This window comes from Bolinopsis microptera, chromosome 12 (genome assembly GCF_026151205.1).
Source record: "Bolinopsis microptera isolate Bmic1 chromosome 12, MBARI_Bmic_1.0, whole genome shotgun sequence".
NCBI classification, from domain to species: domain Eukaryota; kingdom Metazoa; phylum Ctenophora; class Tentaculata; order Lobata; family Bolinopsidae; genus Bolinopsis; species Bolinopsis microptera.
The window spans coordinates 9,959,955-9,986,118 of record NC_087083.1 but is presented as its reverse complement, the minus strand read 5'-3'; the positions used below and the strand labels follow the sequence as shown (position 1 = coordinate 9,986,118).

General features: G+C 38.5%; 3 protein-coding genes across 3 annotated transcripts in view; 2 read left to right on the top strand and 1 right to left on the bottom strand.

The window, feature by feature from the left end:
- The window catches only part of LOC134824625 (tripeptidyl-peptidase 1-like), a 56,136-nt gene extending 31,383 nt beyond the window's left edge, over window positions 1–24,753 (top strand). The window contains exons 9-15 of the mRNA XM_063836578.1: window positions 335–450; window positions 877–954; window positions 16,733–16,867; window positions 17,065–17,233; window positions 23,175–23,305; window positions 23,749–23,909; window positions 24,112–24,753. Coding sequence (XP_063692648.1) covers window positions 335–450; window positions 877–954; window positions 16,733–16,867; window positions 17,065–17,233; window positions 23,175–23,305; window positions 23,749–23,909; window positions 24,112–24,239 — 918 coding nt within the window. The 3' untranslated portion in view covers window positions 24,240–24,753. The remainder of the gene's footprint in view (window positions 1–334; window positions 451–876; window positions 955–16,732; window positions 16,868–17,064; window positions 17,234–23,174; window positions 23,306–23,748; window positions 23,910–24,111) is intronic.
- On the top strand, window positions 1,888–3,425 carry LOC134824627 (uncharacterized). Its single transcript, XM_063836581.1, has 2 exons — window positions 1,888–2,189; window positions 2,397–3,425. Exons 1-2 carry the CDS (start codon window positions 2,016–2,018, stop codon window positions 3,213–3,215), a joined length of 993 nt encoding a protein of 330 aa, XP_063692651.1. The 5' UTR covers window positions 1,888–2,015; the 3' UTR covers window positions 3,216–3,425.
- Window positions 7,790–11,901, bottom strand: LOC134824623 (uncharacterized). The gene is made up of 2 exons (XM_063836570.1): window positions 11,748–11,901; window positions 7,790–10,839 (listed from the first exon to the last, which is right to left on the bottom strand). The coding sequence occupies exons 1-2, from the start codon at window positions 11,790–11,792 to the stop codon at window positions 8,686–8,688; spliced, it is 2,199 nt and encodes a 732-aa protein (XP_063692640.1). The 5' UTR covers window positions 11,793–11,901; the 3' UTR covers window positions 7,790–8,685.
- Window positions 24,754–26,164: the final 1,411 nt, after the last annotated feature.

The window sequence follows — 26,164 nt, the reverse complement described above, 5'->3', positions numbered from 1 at the left end:
TGGTTTCTTGCCGCAATTACGTAGCTTTGCCTTTTCTTTTATTTCACTTTCTTTTATTTTCCATTTTCACTTTCTTTTTATTTTCACTTATTGGAAAATATTGATTTAGTTTTTTGTTATTATTCAAAATTCCAATTTATAATGTGATAATGTAGGTCAATTTAATGTCAATTGATCTACAATCTACAAGTAATTTCTACCGCCATATTAAATAATAATACTAATTTTCATAACTCCAAATCTTATTTCAATTTGACAAGTGGAACAATGTGACGTAATTTGTTACGTAAATGTGACGTAATTTGTGACGTAATTTGTGACGTAATTTCCCCAGATCTCTCACGAAGTTGGACCTAACAGTGGTAAAGCAGGACTTGAAGCTAATCTGGATGTTCAGTACATTATGTCACTGGGTGCTAATGTTTCTACTACTTTCTGGAGCACCGGCGGGTAAGTGTAAAGTGGCACGTGGTGTGACATCATGTTGCACGTGGTGTGACGTCATGTTGCACGTGGTGTGACGTCATGTTGCACGTGGTGTGACGTCATGTTGCACGTGGTGTGACATCATGTTGCACGTGGTGTGACGTCATGTTGCACGTGGTGTGACGTCATGTTGCACGTGGTGTGACGTCATGTTGCACGTGGTGTAAAATTATCACGTAACTAGCTATAAGTTGCTATTTTTAATAATTTAAATAAGTCAAATAACGCAGCAAATAAAAAGGTCTTAATATCAACGAAATGCTGAAATATGTGTTGCAGAAACCCTATTAACATTTAATTAATTATTAACATTTGATTAACATTTGATTAAAGTTTGATGATTATGATAATGTTCTGAGAACATGAGTAACGGATAGTAATCTTTTGCAGGTTAAATAAAGGCCAGGAACCGTTTCTGGAGTGGCTGTTGGACCTCAGTAACACCTCTCAAATACCTCACATATTCAGGTGAATACCCCCCCCCCCCCCCCCCAATAATGAAAAATTAATATTTTTAGCCATGGCGGACTTACTGACTTAGCGAAAATTATGAATTAAATTTCATCCATTCATTAGCCTTTATTAGTCCTCGACTTATTGCCTCAAAACATCATGGCTAGAAAGTCAATGAGTTGATCTAAAGTTGTGTGAAATATGATGTATAACTATTAATTCTCTTCATTAGTTCTTTCCTACACAATCTGTCCAAGTCCAATTATTGTGAAAAAAAGTTAACTTTATTTTTGAACTTTCCGAATGATTAGGATCCTTGACGGAGCTTTTGACAAAAACGCTGAGGATTTTTAGATTTTTGCAATACCGCCTAAGTTTTCCTGTTTTAATATGTTTGGTTTCATTTTGAGAGGAAACAGAACTTAAAGCCAACAATATTTGAGCCGCCAAAGATTTAAAACTCGCCCAAAGAGTAAAAAAGCGAAACTAACGCTAGTTTCCAACTAAAAGTTATAACCCCCGTGAATTAGTAACTCTTTAGTACAAACTCCAGACTCCGTATTTACATTTGAGCCCTTGTTTTGCTAAAAATAATATCACCAATAATATTTTTTTATAATATTATTTGCGTATATAACTTTTCAGTTCCATTAGTAAAACTTCAGACTAAAAACCTTGTCCAATAAAAAATATTTTGATTCCATGTGAAACTTGATGCTCAACGAGCCCCCTATTTTTCCTAGAAACTATATAATTTTTACAGTTGCCTTTACAAACAACTATATAGTTTTTACAGTTGCCTTATTGTTTACAGTTCTAAGAATTAGCTCCACTCTACAGCATCAGATTGACCAACTCAATCCACCCTTACTACAAATCATTCGTCCAACACCACGTTTCAGCCTGACCGTAAAAAATATAACCCGACAACTTTCCATGATGAACTGTAAATTTCAAGGGGGTTAGAACTGCCCCTCACAGAAACCGCTTCAAAAACTCACCACACCTTTCGTTTGCCTTGTTCATTTATCAGTTAAACTCATTAGAAGCAGCGGCAAGCATATTCTAGAAGCATAATGAAGTGTTTTCTGTTATTTTGCCTGGTTGGCACCTCGCTGGCTCTTAACAAAGTCCAGTTGGGCGGGTTGAAAAAACTGCTGAAGAACCTGGACTCTGGAGTGTTCCCCACGTGTCAACTGGTCTTGTTCAGTGAAATGGTCGACTATGATACTGCTGAGAAGAACTGTCAGGTCTGTCGAATATTTTACTGTCCAATATTTTATCTCAAATTTAAATGAATTGTGATAGTTGTAGATTGAAGATAAAGTTTATATAGTTATATCGGATTGAGACGATGTTTAAAATTGTAAGTTCACACTGAACAGTGTGAACTTACAAAACGACTTGTTGATCAGATAAAATTTAATTTCAAAGTTTGATCTCACCTCAACCTGCAGAATTTCGACATTGGTATGGGAGACGCACAAAAGGGCCACCTGGCCACAGTAAACGACGATGGCAAAAACTCCGACCTAAAACTCCTTCTGCAAATGGCTTATCCTTACAAGGGGAAGTCACAAAAATGGGCTGCTGACCATTGGGTTTGGGCTGGACTCAGGAAGACAAAGAACAACGATGGAAGCAAAAAGAGCAAGAAATACAACGCAGAGGACTGGTCCTGGGCTGCTGACGGATCAAGCCCCAAGGAGTTCCACAAATGGATGAAGCACCAGCCAGATCAGCGAACCGACAAGAAAAACGGAGTGAAGTATCTCCAGAACCAAATGAGAATCAACCACCAAGGTATCTGGGATGATACCTTCAAGTACAAGACCCATCCCTACGCTTGTGATTACCAAGGTAAGTACATCATCTCCGCGAGCTCTGAAACCTGGAGCCAGGCTAAAGCTTCGTGTGAGGCTGCAGGATTGGAGCTAGCTAAAGTGAGATCTGATGCTGAGGTTAAAGAGATTATTAAATCTGCGGATTACTTCCTCGGGAGTAAAGCTGACGGTTTGAAACTGTGGGATAAGGAGAACTGGATCTGGCTGGGTGGAACTGATGAAGAGGAGGAGGGTGAGTGGAAGTGGGTGGATGGAAGTCCTATTGAGTACTACAAGAACATGAACTGGAGGAACCCTAACCCTGACAACGCTGAGTATATCAAGAACCAGGCTCAACACTATCTGGCTATCTCCAGGGATGGTCAGTTTGATGATTCGTTTGATCATAGGAGTAGACACAGAGCTTTCGCATGCCAGTGTCCTGGTACTTAGGTTGGTGACGTCATGCTGTGTGACAAGTGGTGTGACACGTGGAGTCCCGTTTACAACTTTGACGGACTTCTGATGAAAGACTCAAAATTCTAGAAGAAAGTTTAGAGTACTATTTTCAACAAAATAGTTTTCCTATTATGTTAAAAGTTACTGAATTTTTCGTGAATAGAATTTTGTTGTATGTTGTAAAGTCTAAGATTTATAGCCAAAGCTATTTATTTTTTTGTTAAAAAGAATAATCATTCTTCCAAGAGAAACCAAATTCAAAAATCAATTATAAAAATGTCCATTAACGCTGAAAAAAAAACGGTACACCAATTATACGAAAATCGCATGAATGAAGGGCAGAGTGAACGTCCTCTCTTGCTCCTAATTCAAATGTAAAAGAAATGATTCGAAATTAAGTTCAAAAGGGCGTTTAGAAAAATCATTGTAACTGTGAATTAAATTGCATTGAGAAAAGGTTTTGCCCATCTGAGTCCTAAGACAGACAGTGGTTGAAAGAAATCTTAATAATGCAATCAAAATGAAAAGATAAACAAACAAAATAACTCAAAATTATAGCCTGACTGTCAATTAACTACAGTTTATTCAACGTTTCCTGAATCAACGTCATCTTCTGTACTCTACCTGAATACTCGACTGGGGCAGAATCTAGAGAGCACTTGGGTCATCTCCAGAGTACAGACAATCCAATTGATCCATGTAGATATGATCCTCATCTTCTGGGCTGGTAACTACTTCAGCAGGTGGCATTACCTTATGTGGGGTTAAGTCCAAGGTGTTGCCCTCTTCATCGATCACATCTTTCTTGTAGTATCTGCAGACACCGAGCAAGGTCACAACTAAAAACACAGCCACTCCAGCTCCGATCCCTGCTATAAGTATAATTGGAATGTTACTTTTCTTGCAATCTTTTCCTGGATCATTGCAGACTATTTCGCCTATTTCAGAGCAAATGTAGTCCTCATTAACCTTACAGAAGTTGGAGCAGGTCTCGCCGAAATGATGTTCCACACACTCATCACATTCTTCTCCGGTTCTCCTTTCCGCGCATATTTTGTGCCCAGTGACTTGGTTACAGGTGTAATTTCCTTCTACTGGGCTGCAGTATGTTCTGCAATCATTTTCTGGGTAGTAATCGGTTTTGCAGACTTTTCCTCCTTCTTCATTGCAGGTATAGCTAGAGGTTTCATCACAGAAACCATTGCACTCTCCTTTTGGGTAATAGTTGGTTCTGCAGACTTTCCCTCCTTCATTATTGCAGGTTTAGCTAGAGGTTTCATTACAGAATACTGTACACTCATTTTCTGGATAATAGTTGGTTTTGCAGACTTTTCCTCCTTCTTCATTGCAGGTATAGCTAGAGGTTTCATTGCAGAATACCGTACACTCATTTTCTGGATAATAGTTTGGTTTGCAGACTTTTCCTCCTTCTTCATTGCAGGTATAGCTAGAGGTTTCATTACAGAATACCGTACACTCATTTTCTGGATTATAGTTGGCTTTGCAGACTTTTCCTCCTTCTTCATTGCAGGTATAGCTAGATGTTTCTTCGCAGAGAACAGTGCACTCATTTTCTGGATAATAGTTGGCTTTGCAGACTTTTCCTCCTTCATTATTGCAGGTATAGCTAGAGGTTTCATTACAGAATACCGTACACTCATTTCGTGGATAATAGTTTGGTTTGCAGACTTTTCCTCCTTCATTATTGCAGGTATAGCTAGAGGTTTCATTACAGAATACCGTACACTCATTTTGTGGATAATAGTTGGCTTTGCAGACTTTTCCTCCTTCTTCATTGCAGGTATAGCTAGATGTTTCTTCGCAGAGAACAGTGCACTCATTTTCTGGATAATAGTTGGCTTTGCAGACTTTTCCTCCTTCATTATTGCAGGTATAGCTAGAGGTTTCATTGCAGAATACCGTACACTCATTTTCTGGATAATAGTTTGGTTTGCAGACTTTTCCTCCTTCTTCATTGCAGGTATAGCTAGATGTTTCTTCACAGAGAACAGTGCACTCATTTTCTGGATAGTAGTTGGCTTTGCAGACTTTTCCTCCTTCATTATTGCAGGTATAGCTAGAGGTTTCATTGCAGAATACCGTACACTCATTTTCTGGATAATAGTTTGGTTTGCAGACTTTTCCTCCTTCTTCATTGCAGGTATAGCTAGAGGTTTCATTACAGAATACCGTACACTCATTTTCTGGATAATAGTTGGCTTTGCAGACGTTTCCTCCTTCTTCATTGCAGGTATAGCTAGAGGTTTCATTACAGAATACCGTACACTCATTTTCTGGATAATAGTTGGCTTTGCAGTCTTTTCCTCCTTCTTCATTGCAGGTATAGCTAGAGGTTTCATCGCAGAGAACAGTGCACTCCCGTTTTGGGTAATAGTTGGTTCTGCAGGAATTACAGCCGTTTCCGGTGAAATTAATATCACATTGAAGTAATCTGTACTTGAAGAAGAGAGTGGCTTCCCAATCAGAAGAGGAATATGATTTGTTAGTCCATCCCGTTCCGGCATGTATGCTCCCAAATGGAACCCACATCTTTTTATGGTTCTTGTGAATGCGTCTGTCGCTCCGTCTTCATCATAAACGCTGATGTAAAGATAGACAGTTTTATCGGTAGGCAAGGCTATCTCTAATGGATTTTTCAGTACTTCTATCGTAGATAAATCGAGGGTTTGTGTGTTCGAGTACTGTTCTTCGGTCCTTGCTTCTGTTATGCCGTAGAGGATATTTTCGTCTTCATCTAATATGTTCACAGGACGGAAGAAGAAATCACTGAATCCACCTCCGCCACTCGGATGACCCTGGGAATCCATGTTCCTCGTATCATTGTACCACAAAAATTGAATTTGTCCTCGTCCGCTGCACTGTACCTGTTCCAACAAGAATTGCGCCCGTTGTTTCGTTTTGGCGGACGCTAGATTTCCATTTCACATTTACTATAAATTTAAGTATAAGCTCCAATCAGCTCACTTCAATCTTCATAATATTAATAATATTGATAAATTATGCATCAAATACGGGAAAAAATTCAGTTCAATTGCCGTAGAACTTAACTTGTATCTGTAATTCAAGAAATGATCAGCAAAGGTAAACTATACTCGTGTACAAATCAATACACTACGCGTGCCACGTACAAATTGGGCGTATTACCTAATAGTAATATTATATTTATACATTACATGCATCATATACATTAAAACACAGTCGCGCCGCGCATTCATAGATCACAGGCTATCTATACATCACATCTCCGCAAGCAATCCTCGCGCGCGCGCAACTTTTTCGTTGCTTGGTAACGGACGGAAGTAAGGAACACGACATACTCAGACCCACCTACTGCAATCTCCAAAATCCACGTTTTTCTGCAAAAACGACCATTCGTAACCTTTCACTATTGCCTTTTTTCAAAAGGGTGAAAAGGAAAAAATGGCAGATTAATTTTTTTTGAAAATTCCATCTATGCATTAACAAGAAAATTTAACATTTAAAACGTTCTTTAATCGCATAAAAATACCGACAACCAGTGGCGAAATGTACTTATCTGCCGACCATCTAAAATTTGTACGCCACTGCTGACAACAGTATAAAGCTGATCGAAAAATAACTGAAAGATGCTTACCATTTCAAGAATTATAAGTAATTCGACCAAAAGTAAGAGCGACACCATTTTCCGACAGGCGAACAAATAAAAACTCGATCTTCTTTAATAATAACGTCGAACTCAAAAACCTACTAAAAGAGTAAAACAAAAACATGGAACAGCAATTTTAATTAAAAATAAAATATGCTTCACAAAACGTGAAAGTCATTAGCGACTGGACAGCTGAATAACTGATGTCGACTGCCATGGCAGTCATGGAAGTCGAGCAATCCTGGATCAGAGCAGTTTCTGTATAAAATAATAGTACTAGAAGTGCTATATTCCTCACGAGTCTCGACTGCCAATAACTGTGTTGCTAAAATATTTCATAATAAAAATGACTGAGACGCTACAAAATCGGAACAATAATTTATCCTCAACTCTTATCAATGCAATAATATTGCCGTAAAACTAATTGACCAATATTATCGATCAATTTAAAAGTTTATAGCAATAATTTCTTACTATACAACGTAAGGACATCAATGTCAAACAGCGCACAATGGACTGATTACACAAATTGATTTGGGTCAACATTTTAAATATACGTGTGGTACACTTTATCTCATTTTAGTTGCAAGCTTCCATTGTGTGTGTAGTTGAGCTTTTACCGTTCAATCATGGCCTTCGAAAAGCAATTTAATCGAAAAAAAGAGGGTACGAACCCTTAATATAAGTATAGATGGAGGGGCCGTAGACTCTGGGGTATCGGTCTGCGCAATCCTCTAGAATTGTCTAGAGAACTGTTAACAGAAGCTGGACGGTCTCCATAAGCTTATAAACAGGGATTTATCAAAAATAATAATGATTTTTAAAAAGGACAAAAGCGAGCGAAGAGGAGGAGTGGAAGTGGAAGTGGGTGGCCATCTCCTATCCAGAGTCTGAGAGTTTCATTATTTGTTTGATCATATTAGTAGACACAGAGCTGTCGCGTGCCAGTGTCCAGGTACGTCAGTTGGTGACGTCATGCTGTGTGACACGTGATGTGACACGTGATGTGACACGTGATGTGACATGTGATGTGACAAGTGATGTGACACGTGATGTGACACGTGATGTGACACGTGATGTGACACGACGACACGTGTAGTCCTGCCTACAACTTTGAAGGACCTTTGATGAAAGACTCAAAATTCCAGAAGAAAGTTTAGAGTTCTCAATGATATTTTCAAAAAAGAATTTTCCCAGTATGTTTGAAGTAACTGAATTTTTTAGTGAAAAGAATTTAGTTGTTTGTCGTATAGTCAAAGATTTATAGCCAAAGTTATTTATTCTTTACTAAAAAATAATAAATCATTCTTTCAGAGCTGGAAACCAAATTCGAAAATCAATAGTAAAAAAACGCTTAAATAACGCCTGAAGGTTCTTTCAGTCGCTATATGAATAAGGTCAAAGGATTGACATCTTTATCAAAACCCAAAACATTGGACAGAGTGGACCGTTTTTGATCGCTCCTAATTCAACTATTTAAAATAGACGATACAAAATTAATGATAAAAGATACTTTAGAAAATAAAATTAAACCCGAGATCGAAATCGTTCTCTTTTGTTGTGAAGAATCATTTTCAACCCTAGAAGCACAGCATAAGCATCTCACGGTTAATGAGGTTTTGAAGGTTCTGTCCATTTAGGTCCTAAGACAAAGTTTTATCTTTCTTTTTGAAAGAAATATTTATAATCCAATCAAGATATTATAAAGATAAATATACAAAATAACTCCACAAAATCGAGCCTGCCTTAACCGAACTGTCAATCAACTATTATCTAATCACGTGACACGGCCACTGTATCAGAGTCCACTCCGGTATCTCAATATTTGACCGGGATACAATAAAGAGCACTCGGATCATCCTCCAAATGATCATCTTCTAGACTGGTAACTGGTAACTGGCAACTGGTAACTGCTGAATGTGGCCCTAACTTGTGTGGAGTTGAGTACAGATCTTCAGGGTCCTCTTCTGAAGATCCAGTAAATCCTACTGGAACAGAACTGCAATCTACCCTTGTGTGAGGAGTTGAGTTCAACACGTTGTTTCTGTTCAAGGTAGAGTAGTTGGCATCGTGCTGTGAGTTTGGTGTAGAAATCGTAGTTTCGTTCATATTCCAAGTTGTGTAGACAACGGCAGCATCTTCGTGCTCAGAATTAAAATACACTGCCTCTTTCTTGTCTGGTGTTGAGTAAACAGCACCTGCCTCCTCGTTTTTTGGAATGGAGTGCACGGCATCTTTTCCTTTAACGGCATCTTTTACGGCATATTTTCCTTTTACAGTTGCAGAAGCTGCTCTGTTATATTTACTGTCAGTCGCGGGAACAGTTGTTTTATCTCTGTTCAAAGTTGAGTAGACGTCATCAGTTTCTGCATCTTTCTCCGGACATCTATACGCAGTACCACCTCCATTTAAAGTACAATATACATCATCCAGCATATTGTTACCTAGACATACGTTTACAGCCTCTCTTCCTGCCAATGTTGAATAAACAGCATCATCGCTCTGTGCAGGGTGGGAGCGTATTTCATCTTCCCCGGGCATTGTTGAGTAAACATCATCAGCATCTTCGGCGATGCGGATTCTAGATGTGGGTTCATTTTCATCTTTGCTGTTGATGGGCATCTCCTGTTCTTCCAATGTGTTATAGATGTTGTCTTCTTCATCTGTAACATCATTCTTGTTGCCGCTTTTCTTATAGCATTTACATAGACCAAGTATGATAACAGCTAAAAGCACAACCACTCCGGCACCGATCCCTGCTATAGTTGGAATATTATTTTTATTGCAATTGTTTTCTGGTGTTGCACTCTCATCATTGCAGACTATCTTGCCTATTTCAGAGCAAATGTAGTCCTCATTACCCTTGCAGAAGTTGGAGCAGGTCTCGCCGAAATGATGTTCCACACACTCATCACATTCTTCTCCGGTTCTCCTCTCCCCGCATATTTTGTGTCCAGTGACTTGGTTACAGGTGTAATTTCCTTTTACCGGGCTGCAGTATGTGCTACAATCATTTTCTGGGTAGTAATCGGTTTTGCAGACTTTTCCTCCTTCATTATTGCAGTTATAGCTAGAGGTTCTATCACAGAGAACATTGCACTCTCCTTCTGGGTAATAGTTGGTTCTGCAGACTTTTACTCCTTCATTATTGCAGATATTGCTAGAGGTTTCATCACAGAGAACAGTGCACTCTCCTTCTGGGTAATAGTTGGTTCTGCAGACTTTTCCTCTTTCATTATTGCAGGTATAGCTAGAGGTCTCTTCACAGAGAACATTGCACTCTCCTTTTGGGTAATAGTTGGATCTGCAGACTTTTCCTCCTTCATTATTGCAGGTATAGCTAGAGGTTTCATCACAGAGAACAGTGCACTCTCCTTCTGGGTAATAGTTGGTTCTGCAGACTTTTTCTCCTTCTTCATTGCAGGTAGAGCTAGAGGTCTCTTCACAGAGAACAGTGCACTCTCCTTTTGGGTAATAGTTGGTTTTGCAGGAATTACAGCCGTATCCGTTGAAATGGACATCACATTGAAGTAATCTGTACTTGAAGGAGAGGGTGGCTTCCCCATCAGAAGAGGAATATGATATTATAGTCCATCCCGTTCCGACCTGAATGCTTTCAAATGGAACCCACATCTTTGTCATGGTTCTTGTGAATACTTGTTTATTTCCATCTTCATCATAAACGCTAATGTAAACATACACAGTTTTATCGGTAGGCAAGGCTATCTCTAATGGATTTTTCAGTACTACTATTCTAGATAAATCGAGGGTTTGTGTGCTCGAGTACAGTGTTTCGGTCCTTGCTTCTGTTTTGTCATAGAGGATAGTCTCGTCTTTATCTAATATCTTCACAGGACGGAAGAAGAAATCACTGTATCCATTCCCGCCACTGGCATGACCTCTATCCATGTTCCTCGTATCATTGTACCACAAAAATTGAATTTGTCCTCGTCCGCTGCACTGTACCTGTCCCTAAAGTAACAAATTTACTTTGGAACAGAATAGAAATGATAAATTATGAAAATATAAACATTATCATGCCATATTTTGTAAATTCTGTGCATTTGACTCACATCCAGAAACATAGCAGATCGGCAGATAATTTGCAAGGAAATTTTGGATTTAAGAGGACGTTTTTGGCGCCAAAGAAGAAATTTATAAAATCTATGATCTGAATTTTGAAACATTGTACCATGAATTTTCTGGGGTAAAGAGGAAATTTTCTAAAAACAATCCAAAATTGTTGAAAAATGAAAGAAAGAGTAAAAAACTAGCAGTTCTTTGAATCTTTCTTGAACCTGTCAACTGTGTTTGAAAATGATCTTTATTGCCAAATTGCTTCTAGGCCTTCTGCCTGGGCAAAATCGTCAATAATTTTATCTTCAAATATATATCTTCAATTCTTGTGACTTGTCTGTGCGAAAGTTTAAGTTGTATGCACTCTACAATTCTCAGGATATGGTTGCCTCTACTATGCAAGGCACATATAACAATTTCTGATAACTACGACAGATGGTGCAAGCTGGCCGTGGTTTACTTGTGGGTTGTAGGAGAAAGCCACTTTAAAATATTTGTTTCTAAAATTTTGTAACACACTATTTTGAAGGGCTTCAGATATTTTGTGTTATTGTATATTTTAATTAATGTGGCTAAGCAAAAATGCACAAATTTTTCTGGGGACGAGCTCCAAATGCTTAAGAACTGTTTTGCTTCGCTCGCTGACACAGAAAACAGAAAATGTGTATCTGCGAGGAAATGTTAAACTTTCTGGATGTGGGGCATTTGAAATATCACTTTTCATCTAAAACATTCTACATTCCGCCTCAAATTTCTGGTCTGAGGAATACTGACGACAGTTAGAATAAAAAGAAGATACTTACTATGTAAAGCAGTATGAGTAATTTGGCCAACAGCAAGAATGGCATAATCTTTCCCGACAGAATGCTATCCCACAAATACAACAATCACCGACAGAAAGAACAAAGGTAGAAAACACAACGTAGGATACAATGTATCCATAAAAAGTGTTATAGCTACTCAACCACCAAATTAAACATATCATTTCCAGCGTTTCAGTATCAATACCATGTTTACCTGGTGTTGTCAGGTGAGAGGAAGAGGAACCAGATACTATAAAGTTATAACCTGAAAAGGTGCTCACTTATAAGGGACGCTGGATTGAGCAAATTAGTGAATATTAACTATTAAGTATTTTTATAGACTCAAAATTCCAGAAGAAAGTTTAGAGTACTCAATGATATTTTCAAAAAAGACTTTTCCCAGTATGAAGATTTTTGTTTGTGAAAAGAATTTATTTGCTTGTCGTATAGTCAAAAATTTATAGCCAAAGTTATTTATTCTTTATTAAAAAATAATAAATCATTCTTTCAAAGCTGGAAACCAAATTCAAAAATCAATAGTAAAAAAGCGCTTAAATAACGCCTGAAGGTTCTTTCAGTCGCTATATGTATAAGGTATAATATAGAAAACAAAAAGATTGACATCTTTATCAAAACCTAAAACATTGGACAGAGTGGACCGTCTTTGATCGCTCCCAATTCAACTATTTAAAATAGACATTACAGAATCAATGATAAAAGATAGTTTAGAAAATAAAATTAAACCCGAGATCGAAATCGTTCTCTTTTGTTGTGAAGAATCATTTTTAACCCTAGGAGCACAGGATAAGCATCTCACGGTTAAATTCACTGAAGGATCTGTCCATTTAGGTCCTAAGACAATGTTGTATCTTTCTTTTTGAAAGAAATATTTATAATCCAATCAAAATATAAAGATAAGCAAACAAAATAACTCCACAAAAGAGCCTGCCTTAACCGAACTGTCAATCAACTATTATCTAATCACGTGACACGGCCACTGTATCAGAGTCCACTCCGGTATCTCAATATTTGACCGGGATAGAATAAAGAGCACTCAGATCACCCTCCAGATGATTATCTTCTAGACTGGCAACTGGTTACTGACAACTGGTAGCTGCAGAATGTGGTCTTAACTTGTGTGGAGTTGAGTACAGATCTTCAGGGTCCTCTTCTGAAGATCCAGTAAATCTTACTGGAACAGAACTGCAATCTTCCCTCGTGTGAGGAGTTGAGTTCAACACGTTGTTTCTATTCAAGGTAGAGTAGGTGGCATCGTTAAGCTGTGAGTTTGGTGTAGAAACCGTAGTTTCGTTCATGTTCCAAGTTGTGTAGACAACGGCAGCGTACCTTCGTGCTCAGAATTAAAATACACTGCCTCTTTCCTGTCTGGTGTTGAGTAAAATACACCTGCCTCCTCGTTTTTTGGAATGGAGTGCATGGCATCTTCTCCTTTAACGGCATCTTTTACGGCATATTTTCCTTTTACAGTTGCAGAAGCTGCTCTGTTACTGTCAGTCATGGGAACAGTTGTTTTATCTCTGTTCAAAATTGAGTAGACGCCATCAGTTTCTGCATCTTTCTCCGGACATCTATTATACGCAGTACCACCTCCATTTAAAATACAATATACATCATCCAGCATATTGTTACCTAGACATACGTTTACAGCCTCTCTTCCTGCCAATGTTGAATAAACAGCATCATTGCTCTGTGAGTGGTTGACTGGGAGTATATTTCATCTTCCCCGGGCATTGTTGAGTAAACATCATCAGCATCTTCGGCGATGCGGATTCTATATGCGATTTCTTTTTCATCTTTGCTGTTGATGGGCATGTCCTGTTCTTCCAATGTGTTGTAAATGTTGTCTTCTTTATCTGTAACATTATTGTTATTCCCGCTTTTCTTATAGCATTTACATATACCAAGTATGATAACAGCTAAAAACACAACTACTCCAGCACCGATCCCTGCTATTATTAGAATGTTATTTTTATTGCAATTGTTTTCTGGTGTTGCACTCTCATCATTGCAGACTATCTTGCCTATTTCAGAGCAAATGTAGTCCTCATTACCCTTACAGAAGTTGGAGCAGGTCTTGCCGAAATGATGTTCCACACACTCATCACATTCTTCTCCGGTTCTCCTCTCCGCGCATATTTTGTGCCCTGTGACTTGGTTACAGGTGTAATTTCCTTCTACTGGGCTGCAGTATGTTCTGCAATCATTTTCTGGGTAGTAATTGGTTTTGCAGACTTTTCCTCCTTCATCATTGCAGGTATAGCTGGAGGTTCCATCACAGAAAACATTGCACTCTCCTTTTGGGTAATAGTTGGTTCTGCAGACTTTCCCTCCTTCATTATTGCAGATATTGCTAGAGGTTTCATCACAGAGAACAGTACACTCCCCTTTTGGGTAATAGTTGGTTCTGCAGACTTTTCCTCCTTCTCCAGTGCAAGTGTAGTTCAACGTTTCATCACAGAATACCGTGCACTCCCCTTCTGGATAATAGTTGATTTCGCAGACTTTTCCTCCTTTGTCATTGCAAGTATACCTCGAGGTTTCATCGCAGAGAACAGTGCACTCCCCTTTTGGGTAATAGTTGGTTCTGCAGGAATTACAGCCGTATCCGGTGAAATGGGAATCACATTCAAGTAATCGGTACTTGAAGACTAGAGTGGCTTCCCAATCAGAAGAGGAATATGATTCTTTAGTCCATCCCGTTCCGGGCTGCATGCTCCCAAATTGAACCCACATCTTTGTCATGGTTCTTGTGAATGCGTCTGTCGCTCCGTCTTCATCATAAACGCTGATGTAAACATAAACAGTTTTATCGTTAGGCAAGGCTATCTCTAATGGATTTTTCAGTACTACTATTCTAGATAAATCGAGGGTTTGTGTGTTTGAGAACTCTTCTTCGGTCCTTGCTTCTGTTATGCTGTAGAGGATATTTTCGTCTTCATCTAATATCTTCACAGGACGGAAGAAGAAGTCACTGAATCCATTCCCGCCACTCAGATGATCCGGAGAATCCATGTTCCTCGTATCATTGTACCACAAAAATTGAATTTGTCCTCGTCCGCTGCACTGTACCTGCCCCTAAAGTAACAAATTTACTTTTGAACAGAATAGAAATGATAAATTATGAAAATACCATCATCATGCCATTTGTAAATTCTGTGCATTTGATTTTGAAGTATATTACTTTTCATATAAAACATTCTACATTCCGCCTCAAATTTCTGGTCTGAGGAATACTGACGACAGTTAAAATAAAAAGAAGATACTTACCATGTAAAGAATAATGAGCAATTTTGCCAACAGCAAGAATGGCATAATCTTTCCCGACAGAATACTTTCCAATAAATGCACAACAATCACCGATAGGAAGAGCAACAGGTAGAAAACATAGAGTTCGGTACAATGTATCCATAAAAAGTGTTATAGCTACTCCACCACCAAATTAAACATATCACTTCCAGCGTTTCAGTATCAATACCATGTTTACCTGGTGTTGTCAGGTGAGAGGAAGAGGAACCTGATACTATAAAGTTATTACCTGAAAAGGTGCTCACTTATAAGGGACGCTGGATTGAGCAAATTAGTGAATATTAAGTATTTGTATTGTATTATTCTAATTTTCGTATATTTTTATGACCTAAATATGCAAAAATATAGTGATTTTTTATTTCATCTCAGAAATTAGAGCCATTTAAAATCCAATCATTATTTTCAACCCGCCCTGTACATCCTCACATCCTGGTACTTTTTAAGAAACGGTATCACATCCTAATGGAACAGATCTGCAAGCTTCTCTTGTGAGATTATTTAACCTTGTGTGGAAGATCCTCCATGGGTCCATCAGCAACGATCTGAAGATTAACTTCACTTCAAGACCGCGAACTGGCATTAAAGGAGTTGTACCCTCCCTACGAAGGGGTGTTGCTGCTTACCACCAGAGTCTCTATGACAATCCCATGTCTCTGGAATTATCTTCCTGGTTACATCAACAGGACGGAAGAATTTGAATCCTTCAAAATACAACTCACATCCTTGCTCCGGCACATCCAGCCTCCGGTCAAGGGATACACATCCCCTAATACCAACTCCATCCTGGAATGGCGAAAGGATCCGGTAACATGCGCTAAAACCAACAAAAGTAACAATAGCAAAAGTAAGTGACTGTGGGTTAATAGAAAAGAAGAAATAGCACCATAATACCTTGGCTGTTGACTGATGAGCGCGATAATCAATAATGCACGAACCGAAGGCGAGGGTAAGCGTGGCACAAAACTAAGCCAAGCATATTATGTCTTATAACATTATTAGAGTTACACTCTGGTATCATCACCATAATGCAGAAATCTGTTTAAATGGTCCTCAGCTGTGCAGGCTCCAAAGAGAACTCCCTGCATTGTCTCAGATAGATAATGCACGGAGGCACGGATTGTCATGATCATGAGCTTTATAAATTAAGGGAGGGAGATATTATATTGATTATTGGGTAGAAACGAAAAGAAAAAGGGAGGGAATGCTCCTTGTTCTAGGTATAACCTGTCGATGAAGTTTAATCGATTGACATGATAACTGTAACTGTAACTGTAACTGTAACTGTAACTGTAACTGTAACTGTAACTGTAACTGTAACTGTAACTGTAACTGTAACTGTAATTGTAACTGTAACTGTAACTGTAACTGTAACTGTAACTGTAACTGTAACTGTAACTGTAACTGTAACTGTAACTGTAACTGTAACTGTAACTGTAACTGTAACTGTAATTGTAACTGTAACTGTAACTGTAACTGTAACTGTAATTGTAACTGTAACTGTAACTGTAACTGTAACTGTAACTGTAACCGTAACTGTAACTGTAACTGTAATTGTAACTGTAACTGTGACTGTGATTTAATAAATATAACTATCAGTGACAGCCCGTGCCAATCACTATCACTCGACACTGACCGCTGACCGCCACCATCTTTTTCAGCGTGAGTTACGGAGATCACGAGAGGACCTTATCAGCCGAGTTCATGAACAGGATAAACTTAGAGTTCCAGAAGATTGGAGTGAGGGGTGTTAGTGTGCTGTTCGCTAGTGGAGATGATGGAGCTGGCTGTCACAGGTTAGTGATCAATCATGACGTCACGTGATGAGTTTTTTATCGCATCAAAAATTATCCGTCACAACCGAAGATACAGCCGATTAATATGTAAACCACACTCCACACAACATAATAACCACAAACTGATAAAAACGTCGCTCGCAAATCTTTGCACGTGCACGACCCTTGAGATTTGACAACACGTGACTATTCCTCAGGTTTGAGGACGAATCGTACACTTTTGAACCAGACTTTCCCTCCTCCTCCCCCTTTGTTACCACAGTTGGAGGCACTATGTTTACTGCTGTGTTCAGTGATGTTAATGAGAAGGGTAACGATATTTCTGGGGGAGGTTTCAGTAATATCTTCAGCATGCCCAAATATCAGGTATTTGTTAATTTATTATTATTAATATTAAGTCAAGAATTTTCGCATTGTAGTATCAATATGGAGCTTAAACATGTATATTTCTGAAACTGAACCGTGTCGGACCCATTCGTCTACACCACAATTATTTCCTCCTCAAGCATTTCTCCGTATATTTTTATTTTTATCAGAATTTCAAATAAATATCCTTGTTAAGATGGAGACAGTATCAGGTTATCTGAACTAATAAATATCCTTGCTCAGATGGAGACAGTATCAGGTTGTCTGAACTAATAAATATCCTTGCTCAGATGGAGACAGTATCAGGTTATCTGAACTTATAAATATCCTTGCTCAGATGGAGACAGTATCAGGTTATCTGAACTAATAAATATCCTTGCTCAGATGGAGACAGTATCAGGTTGTCTGAACTAATAAAGGGGGGGGTCCACGTTAAAAAAGTTAAATTCTAAGATCGAGATTTTGGAATTTAACATTAATTACTTTAACTTTTTTAACTTTTTTAACATAAATTAAAAATCAGATTTTGGCAGACTAATCGGTTCAAATTTTAACATAATTACCCAAATTAAACTCAATTATGAGTGTTGACCTTTAGTACTAGTAGTACCTCGCTCTTGCAATTGTTTTCTGTAGTTGTAACTGATTTGATAACTCTACAAAAAAAAACACCTTGTATCTATATATACACATAATTGCAAAAATGAAACGACCGGTTGAGTCAGACGACGCCACCCACAAATATACACATAATTGTATAATTTACTAATATAATCATTCATATAATACGAAAAAAGAATATGGCTTGGCGGTGTAAGTGCGGAAGGGTTATGGAAAGTCTCACATACGACAGATGTTTACGTTGCAATTTAGCGAAGGCATCAGGAGAGTCGCTCATTCGCTTGAAGGGTTCCTGTAGCTGTAATCCCTGTACCCGAACCATCTACTGAGGACACATCATCAGGTATTGATACTCCGGAGCTTCCTCCAGCTGTAATCCCTGTACCCGAACCATCTACTGAGGACGTATCAGTTGTTGTCAACACTTCAAAAAGGGCTGCTGATTCATCAAAACCTAGAACTCAATATGATTCTGAAGACGAATCATCTGCTGATGTTATCACTACTGCGATAATAACAAGCAACTCATTCAAGAGGAGAGCTGTCCCTACTTTTAGGATTCCAAAGATTAAGAAACCGACGGTGCAAAGCAAATTGACGATTATGGATAAATCTTCATCGACGGGTCTGAAGAAGAAGGAGCATTTGCGGGCTAACACTGATAATTTAACCACGAGAACTCCCACAGTAGTCAATTATAAATTCACAATTGGACGACCAATTGATGTTGATAAGATAAACAGCAGCAAGAAAGTGTTAAATTCAAAGAAGGAAACAGCACTTAACAAGTTGTCTACACGACTCATTGAAGGTGGAACTGCAATCAAGAATGAGAATCAGCAGGGAAATCGGGACAAATTGAACTCTAGAAATACTCCTCCAACAAGTTCTCTGAGTACAATTAGACTGCCAGTACACGATGGAAAAGGTGATAAGCCTGTGATCGCGAAGAAAGAGACTGTTTTAAACAAACTTTCTACAAGATTCGCCACAGAATATGGCACTTCCACGCCGAAAAACAAACTTTGTAAGGAGAAATCCGGAAGAAAGGCGCTCGATGCCGAAACGATTAAAGATAGATGCACGGTCAGGACGAATTTTGAAATTGAATTGTGGAAGTGTAACGACATAGTACCTGGCCAGATTATCAAGGCCAAAGCAATTCAACGGGTTTTATATTCAGACTTGGGTGTTCTTTAGAGGAAGCTTGCCTACAGAATATATACAATATTTTCGGAGGAAAAAAATCCAGGTGTCCTACGTTATCAATTGTGCGATCCATGGAGCGGGTATTAAGACTAAAATCTAAGAAAAGACGTCGTCGGATGATGAGTATTTTACCTACCCCGGAATGTCAGAATGGAACAAAGAGTACAGATGATGTGGTGCAGAATACTGTGCATCAGCCATGCCCAATAGCTAGAGTGAAACCAATCTTGTCATCGGAAACTATTCAATCTATTCCAAAAATACAAGGAAAGCTGTCTACTAATTATGTCCATGCAAATGTGACAGGGAAGCATTCTTTTGCCTTTATTTCCCACATTGCGGTAATGCTAGAGTTAACTAGATCACTAGGTCCGTCCAAGCAATTTGAAAAGTTGTGACGATGAGGAACTTGTGCATAGATCGTTGAATGAAATAAAAAATAATCAGGATTCAAAGAAATATCTAAATGTAATTGATAGCGCGGAAGATATTGAAAATGAAGTCCCTGAAGTCTTAAACCAGGTAAAGAACCTATTGGGGTGTGTGAAAGTGAAACAACCAGATCGAAGATCTGTTTCAAAACATAGATGCTCTCATAATCTAAAGAGCCATTTAGCCAGTTATATAATATAATAACATCTATAAACAAAAGAGCACCTAAAGAGGCTCAGCAAAGTGCTGGCCTATTTACGCTTACGAAGACTCATTCGTTCAATATGTCTCAAAGTAAATAAACTCCTCCATCCTACTCTATCTCTTGCTAAGTTCACTAAGTTGGTAAAATCATCTTCATTTTTTAAATAAATTTGTCTCTTAAATAGGTCCTTTTTCACAATAATATCATACAAATTAGTCCTGTGTCTACCCACTCGTCCCTTTAGTGTTTGACATCCTAGTGTAGCAAATAACAGAGACTGGTAGGCAGGTGTGTTGTTGTCACTGCGTAGAACATGACCTAGCATTGTCCACCGTGCCTTTTCCACTCTCTCGGAAAGGGGCCTGGTCTGGGTACGAGCGTAGAGGGCCTTGTTAGATATTGAGCTAGGCCAATATATGTGTAGGATGCGCTTGAGGTGCTTCCTCTGAAGAACATCTACAGACTCTAGAACATGCTGAGGTACGGCCCAGCAGCAGCAGTTGTACAGGAGCACTGATACTACTAGTGAGTCGTAGAGTTTGATCTTTCTCTTCTCAGTTATCTGATCCCTGGCACCACAGCTTGTCAAATGACCAGAAGGCAGAGTTAGCTTTATTTATTCTATTAGTAACATCCTGCTCTGGTCCAAGCTTAGTACCAAGAAGCGTCTCGTTTCTCCACTCCTCTTTTCCTCTTAGTTCATTATCCCACTCGTCACAGGCACCAACTTCTTCTAAATACACTCTGGTAAACTTTGTCTTTGTATCATTGACAAAGAGACTCCATTCACTGAGAATATTCTTGGAGATCTGAAAGATATCCTGTAACTCCTCCACATCTTCACCAATCTCCTCTAAATCGTCTGAATAGCCGGACTCAAGAGGCATGTGGTTATCGGCTATCGGAGGGTTGGGTCTTGAGGGGAGGACTGCTCTTATGTGCACTACAGCTCCAGCTAGATTGAGGGTAAACAATTTACCAGCTGTGCTGTCTCCTTGGGAGGCTCCTATGTTGAAAGAGAACATCTCTGAGTCAGTAGAACACACTCTGACTACTAGAGTGGTGTTAGCCATGAGGTATTGTACAAGCCTCAGGTCGTCTCTGGAGCATCCTGCAGCTTCTAGTAGTCTGATTGTTGTACCTTTGCGGATGGTATTGAAGGCAGCTGACATGTCGATACTCACTTTGTTTCATTCAAACTCCTTCTTCATTACTACAGATATGAGCATGCTCTGTGCCCAAACTAGGTCGGCACAGCTCCTGCCAGCTTTGTAGGCAGCTTGGAACGGTCCGGTGAAGTTGTCCACAGCTCTCTCTATTCTGTTTAGCACTATCAGTGACAGGATCTTTCTAGAAACATTCAGCAGGGTCAATTGCTATGGTCGTATCGACTTAACTGGGCCACGAGTTTTACCAGGCTTAGCCAGTGGTGTGAGGATGCCTGCTCCTATTGCTTCAATGTGAATGTTTTTCTCGAAAGACTCGTTGAACACATTAGCCAGCTCTTCATGAAGGAGGGGGTTGTTCAGGGCTTTCATGACCTCGCCATGAACTTTATCAATACCCACTGCTTTACCAGACTTGAGTTTACTGATGGCTCTCTCTATCTCTGCAACGGTGATGGGACTGTTAAGGCTAGATGGGGGGTCAAGGAAGGCAGGAAGGGTAGGCTCATCAGCGTCGTTGAACTCAGCTTCAAAGTACTCCTTAATAATCCTCGCTTTCTCCTCATTAGTACCTGCGATATTCCCAGCAGGGTTGTGGACGGTTAGAGCTGGTCTAACATATCCTTTGGCGAGTATCTTAGAGGCTCCAAAGTATCTCCGGGCGTCGTCTGTGTTGTTTACCTCTTCGACGAGTGTGTCAGCACTGCGGTTGTTGATATCTCTGAGTCTCTTTGTAATCTTACGTCTCAGCTGGTTGATGTTGGTCTTGACATGCTTCCTGTTGGTCGGGAATTTGTTCTGCATATTCGCAATCATCAGCTGCTTGCGTTCAAGTGACAGTTCAGCGATCTCAGGATCAGTACTGAAGGATTTGTGCTTTTTTTAGCCAGTTGTTTGGCCATAAGAGGTAGCCTCCCTAGTCTTGGGACATCAGGAATGTCCGAGGAAGAGATTATTGAGGAACATCTATTTTCATTACTGAATAATGATGTATGTCGTGATATAATGAAGATTCCTCAACCGTATGATGTTAATCGTATTACAAGTGAAGTTCTAAAATATATGAACGACGATAAGGACTCGGCTGCACTATAGTGAAAATTATTTTAATGATAGACTTTTATATTCAAGTTAAATGATATAAGTAACTTCAAATTAGAACCTCAAGTTCTTTTATTTACGTTATTACAGTAACACCTGTAAAATTTTTACTTCATTGACACTGTTTTTTAATTTTGTAATATAATATATTGACAGATTGTTTGAGCGATAACTTTTACATTGAAACATCATTAGACGTGACTCTTTTTAACTTTGTAATATAATATCGTGACAAATTGACTCATTGTTTGAGCGATAACTTTTATGAAATATCATTAGACACTATTTTAAATTTTGTAATATAATATCGTGACACAGTGACTCTTTGTTTAAGCGATAACTTTTATGAAACATCATTAGAATTTTATTCAGTTATTAATTCATTACGATTAGTATCACTAGATTTAATGATATAGATTATCATAGCCCTATTTTCAGTGTTGACACTGAATGGAATCTGTTGTTTTTTAAAAATTATTTATGAATCAGCTGTTTTATATTTCTATGAATTATAATTTACTATTGTAATGATCAAATGTATCAATTATTTATCGGTTGTACCTATGTTATATGACTGTTTTACTCTTGTCATGGGCATTCCTATATTCCTACATGTAATGACTAATGAACAAAAATACCAACGCATGACCTAAAAGTAAACTAGTCTAGAATATTCACTCCATTGCAATTTCAACCCAAATTTGAATTTATGTTAAAAAAGTTAAACTTTCTAAGCCTGAATTTTGAAATTTAACATTAATTAGTTTAACTTTTTTAACTTTTTTTAACGTGGACCCCCCCCCCCCCCCCCTAATAAATATCCTTGCTCAGATGGAGACAGTATCAGGTTATCTGAACTAATAAATATCCTTGCTCAGATGGAGGCAGTATCAGGTTATCTGAACTAATAAATATCCTTGCTCAGATGGAGACAGTATCAGGTTATCTGAACTAATAAACATCCTTGCTCAGATGGAGACAGTATCAGGTTATCTGAACTAATAAATATCCTTGCTCGGATGGAGACAGTATCAGGTTATCTGAACTAATAAATATCCTTGCTCAGATGGAGACAGTATCAGGTTATCTGAACTAATAAATATCCTTGCTCAGATGGAGACAGTATCAGGTTGTCTGAACTAATAAATATCCTTGCTCAGATGGAGACAGTATCAGGTTATCTGAACTAATAAATATCCTTGCTCAGATGGAGACAGTATCAGGTTATCTGAACTCGTCAGTAAAAGGACTCCCCGACTCCAAATATTACAACAGCTCTAACAGAGCTTACCCTGATGTATCAGCAATGTCTGACGACTTCTGGATCATCATCGACAGGTTGGTTTATTAAATCTAATAGAATTAGATAACAGAACCGTTACGTAATTAATTATCTTAAGTTCTTAATTATCTTACGTTTAATTCTCTTAAGTTCTTAATTATCTTACGTTCTTAATTCTCTTACGTTTAATTCTCTTACGTTCTTAATTCTCTTACGTTCTTAATTCTCTTACGTTTAATTCTCTTAAGTTAATGACGTTCATTGTTGATCTGCAAGTACGATCTAGTTAGATTTGTCCCAACTTTTCTTCTACAGTTCATATCAAGGCGTGGACAGCTTTTTCGTTGTATCCCTTATATTTATAACATGACCTTTCGGAGGCAAAGCTGGTATTTACTGATGCAGTTCTGAGTTCTGAATCTGATGAACAGCTTGAACATGGTGTTATCATGCAATATAAATTGTATTTAACAGACCATAACTGATAACAATTCCCCAGACTCCTAATGAACGTGGCGGGCACCTCCGCCGCCACCCCAACAGTAGCCGGCCTCATCGCCTTGGCTAACGACGCTAGGTTGAACGCTGGGAAACCAGTCCTAGGATTCCTCAACCCCTTCATCTACCAGAACCCTGACATCTTCTTTGATGTGACCCTAGGTTAAATTTAAGATTTTATTTTTCGATTTATAGTTTTCTCCCACATATTTTCACTTGTAGTTGTAATCGTCTTTATTGAATCTCCTTCAAGTTTAAAAAAATTAATGTATAACCAAGACGAGTCCGTTAGTGTTCTCATAGGTAATTTTATCTTTAATTCCTGTTTAATTAATCAATAAATTAATTCCTGTTTAATTCATAGGACCCCCGAGCTCAGCCTGCTGGTTAGATGATCTGGAGGGGTACCCTCTCAGTGAGGGGTGGGACCCTGTCACTGGGTTTGGTACACCAGACTATCACAGACTTGTTGCTGCTGCGATGAAGTATTAAACTGAAGAGGCGTCCCACGTGATTGGGTATCGCGTCATGATTAGTCACGTGACAAGGCGCGTCACTGTTAGAACACGTGGGCATGTCTCATGTCGCAACAAAGACTTGTTGCTGCTGCTATTAAGCATTGAACTTAAGATACAGAATGTACCGTCATGTTTTGAGAAATGTGGAGTGAATTTTTAACACGTTTCATGCCTTTACACCACGTGACTTTACAGTTTACACCACGTGGTATGAAGGTATATCCATGATTGTTTGATGAAAACTGTAGAGGAAGTTTGATTTTTGGTACACAATGACATCCCTTTGATGTTATTTTTATGTTTCGATTTTCTTTTGTAAAAACATTTCAACCAGGATCACGCACAATGATCATATTATGTTTGTAAGTATTTTTAAAGTATTTCTATGTTATTGTATAATGTGTTATGTGTTATGTGTTAATACTTCTAAAATAAGTTTGATATGATAATGGTATTGATATGATAATGGTATTATATTTTTATTATGAAATGGTTTGCTTTATTTTTCATCGACTTGTTTGGATAGGGCCGGGTTATACTGGGCGGCGCTCAGCCTGTCATTCCGCTGAATCTCTATTCTCTGTTTATGAACATAAATATCATAGCCTGGAGTCCCTGCAGGTAAGGGCCAGACTGCAGCCCAGTACTGCAGCCCAGTACTGCAGCCCAGTACTGCAGCCCAGTACTGCAGCCCAGTACTGCAGCCCAGTACTGCAGCCAAGTACTGCAGCCCAGTACTGCAGCCCAGTACTGCAGCCCAGTACTGCAGCCCAGTAATGCAGCCCAGTAATGCAGCCCAGTACTGCAGCCCAGTACTGCAGCCCAGTACTGCAGCCCAGTACTGCAGCCCAGTACTGCAGCCCAGTACTATACTTGCAGACTATCAACATATTGACGGCCGTCAAAACATGATTTAAAAATTAACAGCGTGATGAACGTCACTGACCACTGTTCCTAGCCAGAAGTCTTAACCGTATTAATGGGGAGAGAGAGTGGGTGACGTCATGAGATAAGGAGTTTAAAAAGGGACTGAGAAACCACACAATTTGAATTATGACAGGGATATCCATATAGCATATAAGGTGACATAATATTGATAGAAGTTACACCCGAACGAATAGTTCAGATACTTAAAATCATTTGCAGTTAATTGGCAGTTGAATTAAACTCGATCCTCTTAATCAACTCCATTATCTTAACATTTCCATAACTTCACGGTTTGATAGGCTAGGTGTTTGTAACATATATCTCGAGTAATTTTTGAGAATTCGTAAGTTAATTTGTGGTTCATTTATAATATCGACATGACAGCAGTAAAACAACACTGATTATAAGTTGACAAATTATGAAAATATAACTAATCTTTCATATCAAATTATTCAACAAATATAAACAAACACACAAGCTATTCACTGATAAGGTAAAAGTAACTTAATAAGCTATAAGTAACTTAAATAACACAAAACTAACCTCAAATATTACGTGATCATCTCTATAAAGTTTAACATATTGATGAAATGATAACAAAGCACTGATAAATAGCTGCTAACCTCCATATTATTGAGCTGTTAGTGTTTCATTCTGCACACCATATATCACGAGTACTGCTATAATGACTACTAATAAATTGGTATCGGTTTAGACGTGAGTCCTGACCAGAATAAGTGAAACATGATATTTATTATTTAAGTTATTGTAAAACAATAATATTGTAAAACAATAACTTAAATAATAAATATATTATGTCTCTCACGGCTAGCAGCCACTTTTTATTCTTTGGGGCTCTGCTTTATCTCTTTATCTACTCTCTGGTCAGATGTTCATACAGTTCATCCTCGTGACCAATTTAATCATAATGTCATTGGCTATACCACGTGATATGGTAAGTCACGTGACCAG